General features: G+C 39.5%; 1 protein-coding gene across 5 annotated transcripts in view; it reads right to left on the reverse strand.

The window, feature by feature from the left end:
* NAV2 (neuron navigator 2) overlaps positions 1–17,918 on the reverse strand; it is a 678,242-nt gene that overhangs the window by 222,578 nt on the left and 437,746 nt on the right. For all 5 annotated transcript variants that reach the window (XM_073347852.2, XM_073347851.2, XM_073347849.2 and 2 more), the window contains one exon: positions 9,536–9,588. In XM_073347852.2, the coding sequence (XP_073203953.1) occupies positions 9,536–9,588 (53 nt within the window). The remainder of the gene's footprint in view (positions 1–9,535; positions 9,589–17,918) is intronic.

Consider the following 17,918-nt stretch of genomic DNA (forward strand, 5'->3'; position numbering starts at 1 on the left):
AATTTCCTAGTGGCCAGTTTATATCCATTTGTTCTTGTGTCCACATTGGTATTGAGTTTAAATAATTCCTCTCCCTCTCTGGTATTTATCCCTCTGATATATTTATAGAGAGCAATCATATCTCCCCTCAACCTTCTTTTAGTTAGGCTAAACAAGCCAAGCTCCCTGAGTCTCCTTTCATAAGACAAGTTTTCCATTCCTCGGATCATCCTAGTAGCCCTTCTCTGTACCTGTTCCAGTTTGAATTCATCCTTCTTAAACATGGGAGACCAGAACTGCACACAGTATTCCAGGTGAGGTCTCACCAGTGCCTTATATAACGGTACTAAAACCTCCTTATCCCTACTGGAAATACCTCTCCTGATGCATCCCAAGACGACATTAGCTTTTTTCACAGCCATATCACATTGGCAGCTCATAGTCAACCTATGATCAACCAATACTCCAAGGTCCTTTTCCTCCTCCGTTACTTCTAGTTGATGCGTCCCTAGCTTATAACTAAAATTCTTGTTATTAATCCCTAAATGCATGACCTTACACTTCTCACTATTAAATTTCATCCTATTCCTATTACTCCAGTTTACAAGGTCATCCAGATCCTCCTGTAGGGTATCCCTGTCCTTCTCTAAATTAGCAATACCTCCCAGCTTTGTATCATCTGCAAACTTTATTAGCACACTCCCACTTTTTGTGCCCAGGTCAGTAATAAAAAGATTAAATAAGATTGGTCCCAAAACTGATCCTTGAGGAACTCCACTGGTAACCTCCCTCCAACTTGACAGTTCACCTTTCAGTAGGACCCGTTGTAGTCTCCCCTTTAACCAATTCCCTATCCACCTTTCAATTTTCCTATTGATGCCCATCTTATCCAATTTAACTAATAATTCCCCATGTGGCACAGTATCAAACGCCTTACTAAAATCTAAATAAATTAGATCCACTGCGTTTCCTTTATCTAAAAAATCTGTTACTCTCTCAAAGAAGGAAATCAGGTTGGTTTGGCACGATCTACCTTTTGTAAAACCATGTTGTATTTTGTCCCATTTACCATTGACTTCAATGTCCTTAACTACCTTCTCCTTCAAAATTTTTTCCAAGACCTTGCATACTACAGATGTCAAACTAACAGGCCTATAATTACTTGGATCACTTTTTTTCCCTTTCTTAAAAATAGGAACTATGTTAGCAATTCTCCAATCATATGGTACAACCCCTGAATTTACAGATTCATTAAAAATTCTTGCTAATGGGCTTGCAATTTCTTGTGCCAATTCTTTTAATATTCTTGGATGAAGATTATCTGGGCCCCCCGATTTAGCCCCATTAAGCTGTTTGAGTTTTGCTTCTACCTCAGATATGGTGATGTCTACCTCCATATCCTCATTCCCATTTATCATGCTACCATTATCCCTAAGATCCTCTTTAGTCTTATTAAAGACTGAGGCAAAGTATTTGTTTAGATATTGGGCCATGCCTAGATTATCCTTGACCTCCACTCCATCCTCAGTTTTTAGCGGTCCCACTTCTTCTTTCTTTGTTTTTTTCCTATTTATATGACTATAGAACCTTTTACTATTGGTTTTAATTCCCTTTGCAAGGTCCAACTCTACTTGACTTTTAGCCTGTCTCACTTTATCCCTACATATTCTGACCTCAATAAGGTAGCTTTCCTTACTGATCCCTCCCTTCTTCCACTCCCTATATGCTTTCTGCTTTTTCTTAATTACCTCTCTAAGATGCTTGCTCATCCAGCTTGGTCTACAACTCCTGCCTATGAATTTTTTCCCCTTTCTTGGGATGCAGGCTTCCGATAGCTTCTGCAGCTTTAATTTAAAATAATCCCAGGCCTCCTCTACCTTTAAACCCATAAATTCTTCAGTCCAATCCACTTCCCTAACTAATTTCCTTAATTTTTGAAAGTCAGCCCTTTTGAAATCAAAAACCCTAGTTGCAGATTTATTTTTGTTAATCCTTCCATTCAGTTTGAACTGAATTAGCTCATGATCACTTGAGCCAAGATTATCCCCTACAACCATTTCCTCTATGAGATCCTCATTACTCGCCAAGACCAGATCTAAAATGGCATCCCCTCTAGTCGGTTCAGCAACTACTTGTTGAAGGAATCCATCAGCTATCGCATCTAGGAAAATCTGAGCCCTATTATTATTACTAGCACTCATCCTCCAGTCTATATCTGGGAAGTTAAAGTCTCCCATGATCACACAGTTTCCATTAGTATTTACTTTATTAAAAACATTAAAAAGGGCTCTATCCATATCCAAATTAGATCCCGGTGGTCTATAGCACACCCCAAGCACTATCCTAGGGGAGGCTCTAATAGTTTTCTTCCCCAATTTAATTATTGCCCAGACAGACTCAGTCATATCCATTTCATCGCTTCTTATTTCTTTACATTCTATCTCATCATTGATATACAGTGCTACTCCACCACCTTTACCTTTATTTCGGTCTTTCCTAAACAGCACATACCCTTCAATACCTGTAGCCCAGTCATGACTACTATTCCACCAGGTCTCTGTTATACCTATAATATCTGGTTTCACTTCCTGCACCAGTAACTCTAGTTCCTCCATTTTGTTACCTAGGCTCCTTGCATTAGTGTACAAACATCTTAATTTTTGCTGTTTGGCCTCACTCACATTCTGTACCCTATTAGGCACGGTTATTTTACTACCAGTATAACCTATTAGACTTGTATCTACACTGCCCTTCCTCCTACCTACAGCTGTATCCACTCTTACTTCATTTTCTTTCCACTCTATGCTAAATTCTGGCGTGGAGATTACCTGGACATCTCCCAACCATCTCCCCCAAATTCCTAGTTTAAAGCTCTCTTAATCAGTTGTGCCAGCCTCCATCCTAGAAGTCTATTTCCTTCCCTACTCAGATGAAGTCCATCCCGAGAGAACTGTCCTCTATCCATGAATGCCTCCCAATGGGAGTTATCATTTTAGTATTGCTGCGCTGGGGAAAGTTCTTTGCACAGTTCCATGAAAGTGGCCTTGCGCATTCGAAAGTTCTGCAGCCACTGCTCGTCATTCCATAGCTGTATAACTATGCGGTCCCGCTAGTCAGTGCTTATTTCCCAGGCCCAGAAGCGGTGCTCCACCATGTCAAGGTGATGCGCAACTGTCACCAGCATCTGCGAATTGCTCCACTTCACGGCTTCCAGCAGGGCTGCTTGGGTAGCATCACATTGTTCCGTGCGGCGGCTCCTGCTTCAGCTGAGCAACTACTGCAGGATAAGGCATGAGGTGTTTGCAATGCTCAAAACAACAGTGTACAGCTGAGCGGTGTCCATGCTTGCCGTGCTATGACGTCTGCGCAGGGATAAAAGGCACAAAAAAGGCTTGGATTGTTTGCCATTGATTTCAGGGAGAGGGGAAGGGAGGAAAGTGCATCATGGGAGGCTAATGCCATGTTCCCATAACCAGCCGCGCAAATGTTTTGGTCCTATGAGGCCCTGGAAGCCCAACCCAACATTCCACTCTGCTCCGTGCACTGTGGGATAGCAGCACTCTGTGAGTTGATACAAGCCCTGCTCTGTGAGGATGCGCTTCACCGACCCAATGTGCATAGTGGGGACATGCAGAATCAACTTAAATCGGAGACTCAATGTCAATTTAAATAAAATCGACCTAATTTTGCATCTGAAGAAGTGGGGATTTTACCCACGAAAGCTTATGCTCAAATAAATCTGTTAGTCTTTAAGGTGCCACTGGACTCCTTGTTGTTTTTGTGGATACAGACTAACACGGCTACCCCCTGATGCTAATTTTGTAGTGTAGACATACCCTGAGAGTCCTATCTCAGCTCAGATAACATCCCTCCAGGATTGAGCCTTTGTTCTGGGCTCAGCTTCCCACAGCCCTCCACTCAGGCCTACTGCAAGAGGGCATCTCACACATTATTTAGCAGTTCACTTTGAAGTACAAATTAGACAGCTCATCTCCATATAAATCTATATCTTTCAGAGCTGTTATGCTACTGCACCAAATCTGTGCTGCACTAAAACCAAGGTATTTTACAACAAACCTTTGTAGTCACCTATATAGTGAAAGGTTACTTTAACCAACTACCCACCCAAAGTGAGGGTTTACACCTACTTTAATGTGGGAGAGTTCAGCCCCCAAGATCAACTACAGTAGAGAGAAGTATTTAATAGAATGGAAACCGCATGGTGCACAATAGAGTCTACACAGTACTCTTTCTACAACCATTACTTTTAGTAGCCAACCAAAAAATACACACACTACAATCTGGTAAAGTGAGATCATTACAAAATGCATAATATTTGCATTACTCACCCCAGGCCTTGCAGAAAAACCAAAAGTGTTATCCTCATCACCACCACCACCAATGGTCATCGTCCTGGCATCTCCCACATACCAAGGCATGCAGGCCACAACACCTTTTATAATGTGTTATGCTGATGCCCGCTGGTGTCCATACACACCTTTGAAGGTTTTAACTCCTTTTCCTTATTTGAATTTCCATGCCCCTCTACTTTTGGAGTGCCCTGTTTTTCATAGGCTAACTCATTAGTTCCCCTTATACTCATTAACATTTCCACCACCTTATCACCATATTAATAGGCAGTTACCTTAAGAAAGTCTCCAACATTTCACCTTGGCTACATTTCACCTTGGTGTCTACTGATCTCTCTCAAGACGTTATCCAAACTCAGCAATTATTTCAGAACATCAGCATATCACAAACACAGAAAAAAAGCTACGCAGGTTTATTATTAACTTGCTTATGTTAACTTATCCTGTGTCCGATGGCCTAATTTTGCTAAGCTAAATATTTTACAGGCCGGAGTTTTGTACGCCCTGTGTTATAACGTTATTTAATATTGATGTTTCACCTCTATATCCTAAATATACCTGATATCTTTTATATTTGGCTACATCTTCCTCTTCCCATTGCTGAATTAGGTTTTCCTTGCAAGTTAAAGTCAACATATTGATAATATGGGCCTGATCATTACTCAATGAGTCGTGCCAATGATGTTAATAAGTGCTGCAGGCTCTAGCCCATACTGGACGAAAACAGACTAACTCTGCACAATCTATAGCCAAATAAACAATAAAAGACTGAACTCCCTCCTTTTACCCATGCAACATGATAGGATATCTGCATCACAGATATTTCAGAGTATTACAAGCCAACTTGTTACAGGTCAATGCATAGAGGGGAGAGTGCACTCCCTCCTTGTTGTCGTGACCTCTTTTGCATAGACAGATACACAAGAGTGGTCACCATTAAAAATGAAGAATCAACATATGACCACAGATACCTCATGGTTACCACAGCTATTTCCTATTCTGAGTAAATGGGAAAAGTGTAGTCTCTCTGCCCAGGCTACATTGCTTCCTGTGTCTCCAATATCTCCTCTGGGATGTCCCTCTGCTTCCTCAGACTTAGCATGGATCAATCAAACCCTCTCATCATTCTCTCTACACTTTCCCTCTTCCTCGCTATTAACAGCTCCTTTCTCCTCCCACTCCTTCAAACTCATATGACACTGGGGTTGTCTTTGGTTATCCATGCTCTTGCCAAATATTGTCACTATACTACTTCCTCTTTAACATTTCTAACATCTGTCCCTTCCTGTCCATCCACACTGCCAAAATCTTGGTTCACACTCTGGTTCTCTCTGATCTCAACCTCTGTTAACACCCCTTCTTAGGCCTCTTGGTCTCTTACCTTGTGCCTCTTTATTTTAACTGTTGGATAAATGATCTTCCTTTCCCACTTCTCTGACCATATCAGCCTCCTTCTTAAATCCCTTTACAGCTCCTCATCTCTTTAAAACTCCTCATCCTGATGTTGAAGGTACAGCACAGCTCTGCCCCAGCCTATATATCAACACCTTCTTTCTCCCGACTTCCTACTCTGATGCTCCACTTATCTCCCCCTACTTCAGGCTTTTTATCATCTGCTGCCTATGCCTGCAACATCCTCATTCTCCCGCTACACCAAACAGCCTTTACCTTCAAATCCCTATTTTAAAAAAAATCTCTTCCTTTACATAGCTCTCCACCACTGACGTCTACTCCTGTGTTATTGTGCTTCTTTTCTTTTCTCTGTCTTATTCTCCAGTTTAATACTCAGATCTTTCAAGCTTCAGACGAATATACACTTTGCATGTTCCTTATGTCTTGTAACCATCATCTCTATCTTCACTCTTTCTTATGTGTTGTCGTAATTTCCTATGTTTATGTAACAGATGACCCCATCCACCAATCTAATCAGGGTGGGTGGATGCCTGTGCCCACATGGAGCCCCACAAGCCCTACACACAGACTTCATTGAGGTTTGGGACTAGTGTTAGTATCCACAGGGACCAGATGGCAGGATCAAGGCCTCAGCTATTCAGGGTAAAGAGCTTTATCTCTGTTTTCTCTTTAGTGACATGGAGATGGAAGGCCCTAGATAAATATGAAACAGAATAAGATGATTTCAGATATCGCTGTGCACTGAAGTTTGCAAATGCTGGGTTTTTTTAATGGAGACCACTGTACATTAGATATGCTCACATATAGAAAGCTGAATCTGTATAATGACATCACTGTGTCACAGAAGAACTTCATTCTATCAGCAGAACTGCTATTTATACATCACAATTCACTGAAATAACCTGTGCCTTTCATTGTACTTTACTCTGAAGGAAGTTTCACTATGTCAATATTCAAAGATTGTAAGCATCATTAAATACTCAGCATCTGTTCCCTAAGGAACTAAGGTACAGTGACTTCCTATAAGTACAACAGATGATACTATGGTATCGTAAACTCTGCAGAGTGGCGGATATCGAGTCTTTAATGTCAGCCATTGGACAGTGAAAAAATAGATCAATATAAGATACGAAAACAGTTGTCTTGCTTCTGTAATGCAATAGTATTAAGAGAAGGGCATCCCTTGCCATGCTTCACTGGCCCATGTTTGTTTACAATAGTTTTTTCTACAACATGCACACAAACAGGAAATAGATTTTTTTTCCTTTGGTTCTTCAAGAATGAAGCCATTTTCTGACATGTTTCATTCTACGCAGAAAAACTACAATTGTAGGGATGGTCTCTGAATTTATATACATGCTCAATTTACCATAAATTGTCTTCATGTCAGTTGGAACTAATCACTGTCAATTGCAGGCCTTTGTTGTTCTATTTAAATAAATATACATTACATAAATACATATGATCCAGAAAAATCAGTTCTTATATAGTGGACAGTTATGAAAAGGCATTTAATAGTATTTATAAAGTCGTACAGTTTCATAGTAAACTGTGCTGTATTTCTATTTGAGAGGCAGAGATGAAAGCTTCTGTCATGTGCCTTTTCCAACTATTGAACTTTAACATCCAATTGTTAGAAGCTGCAATGTAGTTATACACAGCTGTGACTGAACAATTAGGTAAAAAACTAGGGCAAAACTGTGTGTCCTGGTGTGAGTGGGAGGGCTGGGAGGACACAAGGAACTTTCTCCCCCATGATGCCACCTGCACAAGGGCCAGGCACAATAAGAGTCCCTGCGCTTTGGGGAGGGCAGGGACTGCTCCCTCTTAGTGTCATCAGAGGTGGAAATTACCCAAATGGGATGAGTGGAGATGAAGCCCAATCAAGTGCATCAAGGGATGCAGACTGCACCATCCAAATTAACAGTGTTGATCTTAGAGAAAGGTTGTGCCCACTGACCCAAGGCAAAAGATTACAAACATTACACCCTCTGGTTTATAATGTATTATATTCTTAGAGCACAGACACTGATAAACATTGGCCTTTAGTGTTCAATCATGGATAACCCCATGGATATGCACATCAATGCAAGGGACAGCCATGATGATTTTGTGTTTCCATTGGTAAAGAACTGGAGTGTCCCGCACTGACTATGGTGCTAAGCATCCTAAACGGAGTGGGACAGGGTAGACAGCCCTGCCCCAGTCCATCCTTCTGCACACACCAGCACAGGGTCAGTACCTTGGAGCAGGAAGTGAAGCAAGAATACCCCCTTTTCACATGTTACGCAGCTCCTGCTCTAGCACGCACGCTGACAACCATTATGTCCAAACCTGACTTATGCAACAACCCTTGGTGTCAGCTCTGGCTGCAAACACCAGAACAGATACTTTAGTTCATAGAGAAAAAGTGAGTTAATCTAACTTTCAGTTACAATGTAATGGATTTTTTTAATGTATTTTGGTATCGCCTGTAGCTCATGAATGAAATTCAGTTCTTACAATACACTTGTGAAACATTAAATTACATTGATCTTGAAAGTTTCCTCAATTATTTATACTTTAGACAGCTGCTGTGGCTACAGCAAGAATAGCAGCCAATCTCTACCAAGGAGTAAAAGTAGCAAAGATAAATCTGTAAAGATGTTTTTCTTTTTAAGGAGTGGTTGCTCTGTGGATAAAAAGAGGATAACCTCAAAGACCGGGGGGAGGGAGATGGAATAGTAAAACACAAAGCAGTTTCAGGCTCTGGGATGGAAAACTGCTGCCAAACCCTTAACCCTTCAGTGGGTTCCATCACCAGATAGAAACAAATTGAACACACAGCAAAAAAATTTAAGAACTAAAACCACACACAAAAAATGGTATAGAAGTTATACTAAAATAATCCTAAATTCAGTATCCAGCTGTAATTTGTACATATTTTAGATTTAATGTCATCACATTGATTCTGTATAAAAATACAGAGGAACAAAGGCATCTGTTTAAAATATCATAAATTAAATAATTTCCTTCTTACAGTACATTTTAAATAATCTTATTACTGCCAATATTCTCAAATATCTTGTCTAGAATATTAACTGCACTGTCCCTAATAGCAAACATACTCATCATGTACTGTATACTTTGAGTTCTGCTACTGTATCTTTTGGTGCTTGTTTTCAAAGATTAAATACAAACCAGATAAGTGAGAACATTTTACAGATAAAAACCCATCACTGAATCAAAAAAGACAATAGACATTTTAACTTTTTCATTACAACTTCCAAAGACACATTTGCAAATTCTTTTCTATTTTGGCGTAACCACTGTTAATATATGAAAAAATTCTGTCTTTTGGGAAGGACCTAAAATATCGAGATGATCTTAATAGAGCCTAAGAGATCGTAGTCCTTTAGCCTTGAAATTCTTAATTTTATTTGGAGCAACCTTGACAAAAAGCCAGTTGCACATCTACTTTCCTGCTTCTGTAAAAACTGTTTTCAAATAAAAGCACAGTATTTACATTTTGTATATTCTTATTTATACAGAGTATCACAAAAACATTAAAATATCACAGAAAGAAAAGTTATGTACCTTGTGCTAATAGATTCAGATCCTATCTTCTCCTTTTGACTTCAATAGGATGAGAAATGGATCATTAGTTCTAATAACAGTCCAGATTTCCCCCTCTATTATATTGGTGCAAGCATTTCACAACACTCAGTTAAATTAACTGTCATACCTATTATGAATTGAGTAACACACACATGCACTGCTGCTTTGCCACTTACCATTTGAGATCTGTTCTTTGGACAGCCATTGATGTCTTCAATCTTTTCATTTGCTGAGAAACAAATACAAAAAGTAATGCAAAAAGCGTAGTGAGGACACTTGTACCAGTTATTTCCAGAGCACTTGTTGCTAGCTAAATCAAGTGGCCTAAGATTGTAGTTGTCCAATCAAAGCAAACGTGTGAAACATTGAGACCCATGCAGTGGCTGGATTTTTCTCATGGGTCATTCCTCCAGAGACAGCTGGAGCACGGTCATCATCATTTCAAAAGGAGACAACTGGGCTGACATTTCTTAAAGTGACAGGTAACTCCTTATGCAACCAAATGCTTAAAAACTGGGTACTGCACTGCATCACTGGTGTGTGTGCATGCACGTAGGTGCACACACACATGTGTGTAGATGGGTGCGCGCAGGGATCATTCATTTCATAAAGTGTATGTGCATATCATAGATTCATAGATTTGATGACCAGAAGGGACCACTGTGGTCATCTAATCTGAGGTAGCGACAGCTATCTAATACACGCCGTAGGACTTCCCTGAATTAACTGAGTCCAAAAACTCTCTATATTAGAGTATATATTTTAGAAAAACATTCAATATTGATTTTAAATTTCCATTAATGGGGAATCCACCACAACACATGGTATGTTGTTCCAATGGTTAATTACCTTCACTGTTAAAAAATTAGACCTTACTTCTAGTCTGAAGTTGTCTAGCTTCATGTTCCAGCCATTGGATCTTGCTATACCTTTGCCAGCCAGATTGAAGAGCCCTCTATCATCAAATTTCTATTCCCCATGTAGGCGCTGACTGTGATCAAGTCACCCCTTAACCTTCTTTTTGATAAACTAATAGACTGAGCTCCTGGCATCTACCATTGTAAGGCACATTCTCCAATCCTTTACCCATTCTCTTTCTTTTCTGACCCTCTCCAATTTAGGAATAACCTTTTTGAAGTGTGGAATTGACACAGTATTCCCGTAGCAGTTGACCAATGCCAAATACAAAGATAATATATGTTCCCTTTTTTCCTACTCCATATTCTTCTGTTTATACATACAAGGATCACATTAGCTCTTTAGGCCTCTATCTTCCTGCAAGCTCATGTTCAGCTAATTGTCCACCATGACACCTCCCCACCCCCCAAGTCTTTCTCCAAATCACTGCCTCCCAGGATATAATTACCCATCTTGCAAGTATGGCTGCATTCTTTTCTTCTAGATTTACATATTTACCATATTGAAATGCAAGTTGTTTGCTTGTGCCCAGTTTAGTTAGCGATTCAGATCGCTCTGTATCAGGGACCTGTCCTCTTTATTGACCACTCCCCCACTCTTTTGGTCATCTGCAAATTTTGTCAATGATGATTTTGTGTTTTCTTCCAAGACAAGTGTTAAACAGCGTAGGGCCAAGAATCAATCTGTGCGAAACCCCACTAGAAACCCACTTGATGATGATCCCCCATTTACAATTATATTTTGAGACTTGTCAGTTTTTAATCCATTTAATGTGTGCCATGTGGACTTTGTATCATTCTAGTTTCTTAATCAAAATGTTATGTGGTACCAAGTCAAATGCCTTACTGAAGTCTGTTGTATCAACACTGTTACCTTTATCAACCAAATTTATCATCTCATAAAAATGATACTGAGTTAGTTCGATGAGATCTATTTTCCATAAACCCATGTTATTAGCATTAATTATATTACCCTTTTAAAATTTTTTAATAATAGAGTCCGGTATCAGCTGTTCCATTATTTTGTTTGGTATTGATGTCTGGCTGACAGGCCTATAATTACCCAGGTAATCCTGTTTATATTTTTGCAGATTTTGTACATTAGCTTTCTCACAGTCCTCTAGAACTTCCCCAGTGTTCCAAGATTTATTGAAAAAGTAATATAAGCAGTTCAGAGAGCTCCTCAGCCAGCTCTTCTAAAACCCTTGCGTGCAAATTATTCAGATCCACTGATTTGATGATGTCTAACTTTAGTAGCTACCGTTTAACATCCTCCTGAATTACTGTTGAAATGGAAAGTATTTCATCATCATCATCTATCAATATATCAACTGTAGTGTTTTTAGAAATGGAGTACTTGTGGCACCTTAGAGACTAACAAATTTATTTGAGCATAAGCTTTCGTGAGCTACAGCTCACTTCATCGGATTCATCGATGAAGTGAGCTGTAGCTCACGAAAGCTTATGCTCAAATAAATTTGATAGTCTCTAAGGTGCCACAAGTACTCCTTTTCTTTTTGCGAATACAGACTGACACGGCTGCTACTCTGAAACCTGTAGTATTTTTGTTTTTTGGGGTGGTTGTTTTTTGTTGCTTTGGTTTTTTTTTTGTTTCCTCCAAACACAGAATAGAAATATTTACTGATGACTGAAGTAGGAAGAGAGCCTGAGACATAAGCCCTTGTATCAGAGACCTGCTATGAGGCAGAACCTGCTCACAGAATCTGGCAAGAACAGTGCTTATATTGCAGAAATACACATTCCTAAAAAGTGCTAAGCACAGAGTACTCACACAAACACATCGTGATATCAAGTGGTACCAGAACATCCTGATATCAAGCATGGTACAAAAACATTCCCCAAGGATAACAGAAACACACTGACCCCTCCTAAAAGATAAGGTCAGAATGACAGTACATAACTTGTTTATATCAGGGTATAAAAATGTATCTCAGAGGGAGTATCTTTCACCAGCTTAGGGGGCAGCGGAAAGTCCTGCCACTGACTGAGCTGCATCCATTGTCAGGGGCATACATGTCTTAGTAGCCTCATGGAGTCTGCCAGGTGCTATTACCGTGCTTCCTCAACAATAAACCTGGCTGGATGCCTTCGTACCTTAACGGATCTTGTGGTCATTGGGTGGTTCACTCGAGATTGCTGTGCCAACTGTCTGTGCAGAGCTGGGACAGCACACAGGGAAAACACACACACGCAGCCAAACATTTGACTACAATGACTTCAGCCTTTTTGCATTATTATTGACAATTCTACCATTTGGACACCATTGCTAGGACTCATTTTGTTCCCAATATGCTTAAAATACTCCTTATTGTCCTTTACTCTGCTGGCCATCGACATCGCCTAGTGTCCTTTTGCTTCCCTTATCAATTTTCTACAATTTCTAGTTTGTAATTTATATTCATTGCTATCAACATCCCACTTTTCCAATTTGTTATAGATTGTTGTGTTTTTAAAAAAAAATTATAGCTTCATTCACTTCTCCACTAAGCCAGACAGGTTTTTTAACCAGTGTAGCTTTCTCCCAATTGTGGCTCTGTGCTTTCTTTGGGCATCTAAGAAAACATTCTTAAATAGTTTTTAATTTGATTCACATTTTTCTGTTTAAATTCTCTCTCAGCTCATTTGTCGCATAATTCTCTTCTGCTTTGTGCATTTGGCACCTTTAAAGCACAGGCGTATATATTGCTGATTTGGTATCATGGGACAGGTATCAATACAATATAAACTAGAAGAAATAATTGGAGTTGGTAGTCACATATCTTCTGTGAGGAAATCTTTGGGCTATAGAACAAAAGAACTAGATTATGCTCAGAGTTTTCCCATAAACAGGGTCCTGTGTACTCTGTAGCAGAATGGGACCAAATTCCCTACCAACAACCCCTAAACTCTGTGGCAGCAACTTCTGTAAGTCACAGAAACATAATGTATTCCGTTCCCCTCCATCCACAAGCACACACAACTATAGATCATAGCTGAAGATACTCACTGGCCCCAAATTTGTCAATGGTTATTTTCAAGGATAGTTTTTCCACCACCACCATTCTCTCCTGCTTTACTCTCTGGCCTCAACTCCCATAGCATTGTCCACACCACCCAGTGGCTCCAGGTAGCTAGGGATAGCAGGTGGAAGAGACAGCTGCTAGAAGAGATGGCAGAGGAGCATACTGGCAGCTTGCTCAGCAGTAGTTGCAGTCGCCTTTGGTGGTAGCCTGGCTGAACTTTAACCCGTACATTTCTGCTTGCCTAGAGAACAGCGGAATGTGGCTCTCTGCAGACTCATGCAGATGACACTGCATCACTTACAGAATTCACAATTTTGAGCTTCTCTCTGCAACCATAAGAGCTTGAAACAATTTCAGATTCTGGAGCACAGTTCTCAGCAGGAAGTAAACTCCATCACAAATTCTGCAACCTCAGAATCCGGACTACATGGGTCTTTCCCGTTAACCCTTATTTACTGCAGTGCCATCAAGCTTTCATTTTCTTCCTAGGCTCTTCCCTGCACAGAATGGGTCTCTGTACCATTAGCTTGGCCTAAAATTATTCTAAAACCAACATTGTACACTATGGGCTTATAGCAGTACAGCTCCAAGGCTGGAGAGATATTTCACCATTTTCCCCCATGGCACTTTACCCATATATAGTCAGATTACATTGCTTTTATGAGAGTGAAATGAATTTCACCCTGAGATTTTTAAATGTTTCCAGACTTTTGCCACTTTTGATGCATACACTTGAGGATGTTTGATGGCTTCTCTCTTCCCCTTTATTAAGCTAGACATAGCAAAAGCAGCTTAACTCAGTGATAAAAGTAGTATGAACAGAAATAGTCATTTTTTCATAGATAGAATCTGAATCAAAGGAGAGAGAAGGGAACTTAAAGGAAGGTCTCGTTTTATTTCTTCTGTGACACATACATTATAATACTGTGAGACAGGTTATTAGAGTCAAAAGTATATGGAAACATGAGGGGGAAAGAGGGTCTCTCTACCACAAAGTGTTGTAAAGTGTTCTTTAAATCTGTTGGTCAGGCAGCTGCTGGTGTCCCAGATATAGATATGCATTCCCTGCAAAAATAAAAATCCTCAACAAATGACACTCAATAAACTACATGAAAAGTTATGATAGGAATGATTCTAAACTGCCTTGGACCATACAGAGCAGAACATGGGTGGATATAGAGAACCTTTTATACAAAAAGTAACCAGCACACTGTACAATGAGTTACGTTCTTTGTTACAAAGAGCTTTGTTACAAAGCTATTAAGCATTAATCAATGCCTCAGCCACATCTTTGGATCTTACAACAATTCTTCCTGTTTTTCCTCTTAAAAGGGTGTTGGCCAATACAGTTCATAAAGTGCTAAAACTTTTACCTGGACAGCTATCCAGACTCGAGCAGAAGAAATCTTTGTTTAATGTCTCAGTCACAGGATAAATTGTGATTCTGTCATTTCCTGACTGTATATGAGCCCAGATGCAGATTTGGAACATAAACCCACAACCTTCTGGCCCAAAGGTGAGAGTAATAAAGGCTTTTCTACACATAAAAAGTTATTCCAGAATAAAAGAGGTTGTGTATTTGGATACATCTATTCTGGAATAGGGGAGTTGTTTTCTAGTTTAATTTGACATATGTCCAGGTGAAAATTCCTGAATAGCCATTCCTAAATAACTCCAGGAACAGACTAGCCCTTAGTAAGCAACAGTGTTAACTGAGGGATCACTAACGTGACAGAGGCAGCAGTCTGGCAAAAGAGGACATTACTGTCCATTATTTATGAAGATTACCATGCTTGGAAAATAGTATTGCAATTGCTTTCAATCAAGAAAACTAAGATACCAAGAACTCTGTGCTATTAAATAAATGGCTTTCTAAAAGTAGACTGAGTGTCTGATGCTGCTCCCATTAAAGTCAATGACAAAGTTCCCATTGACTTCAATGGGAGCAGACCCCGAATACTTAGATCTCTATAGAAGATCAAGAGAATGTACTACAAAATGTACAAAGTGAAAGTATATTATAGAAAATGACGATACAAGGCCAACAAGAGTAAGTGACCCATCTTTGTAAGTGTAGAGCATGCTTTTGTCAATCGAAGTGCTCCACTTAGTGAGTATGGTAGTAGAAATCTGTCACCTTAACATAGACTTTCAATCATGGAAACAAAAGAGATTTATAAGTAGTGCAGGGTAGTGTGAGGATATAACACAGAATCTTTCAAGCTAGCTACCGTTTTAGCAAACAACTTAATCCTTTCCCGTGCCTAAATGAAAGGACTTGAATTTCTGTTCCATCAGTCCTTACATTTGTAACTTTTGGAATATCATGTTACATTCTTCTTAAAAAAATGCTAGATTCGATAAACAGAAGAAATTGACAGTTCACAGGAAAACTCTCTCTCTTTTCCCTTGGAGCTTTTCCCAGGTGTGTAGTGTTAAGAGTCTCCTGAAGCTCCTCCCCTATCACAGGGGAATCATAATTATCCTGGAACACCTATGTTCAGTAAATTGATCCATTTTTAAATAGTTCAGTGGTGGTTGTATCTAATTTTTTAAAAAATGGTTGGCCAAGAGACAAGGAGGGGAAAGCGCCTTTTGGTTATGTTGGCAGCTCCACTGATCTCTCAGTAAAAACTTCAAACAAAATAAAAGCCAAAAGTTTGATTGCCAGTTCCGGTTTTTTAAGTTCAGTTTCTCAGGTGTGATTCTTTGCCATTTAGACTTGATATCACTTTGTATTTGTGTGTGTGTGTAGACATGCATTCACTATGTTGGTTTATTCACAATGTCAAAATCATCAGTGCCAATGTACATCTTAACTCTGTGCTCCCAAACCAGCGCAACACTACTGTATATATTCCACCTTTCAGAGTACCAGTACCACTATCTGGCCAAGTGAAGAAAGGCATAGCACTCTATGCAATGGCATTTCACTGTTTGTAAGTCCTGGCCCCAAAAGACATGTTCCCTGACCCAAAGTGTTTACAATCTGACATCCAGGTTCTGCAAACAGTAACACATGGGAGCAGTCCCATTGACTGCAGTGGGATTATGGATATACATGAAGTTACACAGATGTGTAAATCTTTGCAACCTTTGAACCAAAATAACCTAGCATTTTGTCAATAAAGTTCCCAGTTGACTTGAGAATATTATGACAAACTGTCACTGTGCAACACACAAAATAATTTCAGCACACTATTGCTGGTAGTTAAATCTGAAGATTACATATCTATGCTCTTAGGTGTCAAATTTATCCCTATCAAGTTTCAAATATTTTTTAGAATTGCCCATTGTTTCAAAATATGGATGCTAAGTTATAATAAAAAGTGAATGAAAGTTACCAAGTTATAAATTCCTAAATCAGATTTCTTTTCTTTCCAGAAATATACATCTGGTTTTGAATGACAGGAATGTACACAGAACGAGGGACCTTGTAAACCTTGATAATAATTCACTCTGATGGCCCTGATGTGTGGTGACAGTTGACTGTCTCCGGGGTGTTCAACATGCAAAGAGATAATCTCACTAATAGGATGTTTCTTGGAATGTAGTGGGGACAACTTCTTGTTTCAGATGGTGGAGGAAGTAACTGGGGGGCAGATATTTTAGTCTTGATTTGACTAATGGGGGGGAGAAAGGGAACAATTGGTAGTGAATCTGAAGGTTGAAGGCTATTTGGATGAAAGTGATCATGAAATGATAGATTTCACAACTCTAAGGAAAGGAAGGAGTGAGCGGAGCAGAAAAAGGATAGTAGACTTTAAAAAAGAAGACTTTAACCAACTTGGAGAATTGTAGGAAAAGGTGCCACAGGAAGAAAATCTAAGCCTGTTAAGGAGAGCTGGTAGTTTAGCAAACTCTCTCAACAAGAAGAATACACAGCTCAGATTTTATAAGGTCTTAAAAGGCACTTCTGCCCTTTCCCCTTCCTTATGAAGTTTAACAAAGGCTTCACATTTTTTTTAGGATTTGTTCTGCTTGTTTTTCCTTAGAAATATCAGACATGTCAAGCTTGTTTTTCTCTTGTTTTGCTGGAGGATTCATTGTAGATCATGAGCTTTCTGAGCCCTTACCCAAAAGGGCAGAGGCGTTATATCCTTAACAACAACAGCTTCTCTCAGCTGGGCTATTTAGGCATTTGAGCTAAACTGATGTTAAAAAAAACAGAGTTTGAAGCGGAATAAAAATTACATCTCTTCTTAATTAATCATGTTTAACTACATGGCATCTCTGATGGCATAATCCTACCAGTTCTCTAATCATCTACAGGATTTCCTAGGGGAAAAAAGAGAAGACAAGACCTGTATTTCTAATGTTTAAAACAAAAAAAGGCAGAAAAGAGAATTCAGAAGAGAACAGAAAACCTTTCAAAAGCTCTTCTTCTTTCTTCATAAAAAGGCACAAACATATTTCCCTTTGCAGATCACCGTTAGCACTGAAGCAGCAATTTAAGTCTTGAATACAAAACTCATGCAGTGACCAAAAGGAATGTTCATAATCAACAAATTCACTTGAAAAGATTTTGTTAACCTGGGATAATCTCTAAATACACCACCAATGCCCATAAAAGAACAGAGATGTCTCTGTGGTACTGCTGCTTTCTCGTACCCCACCAC

Source organism: Lepidochelys kempii, chromosome 6 (assembly GCF_965140285.1).
Source record: "Lepidochelys kempii isolate rLepKem1 chromosome 6, rLepKem1.hap1, whole genome shotgun sequence".
Classification (NCBI taxonomy): domain Eukaryota; kingdom Metazoa; phylum Chordata; order Testudines; family Cheloniidae; genus Lepidochelys; species Lepidochelys kempii.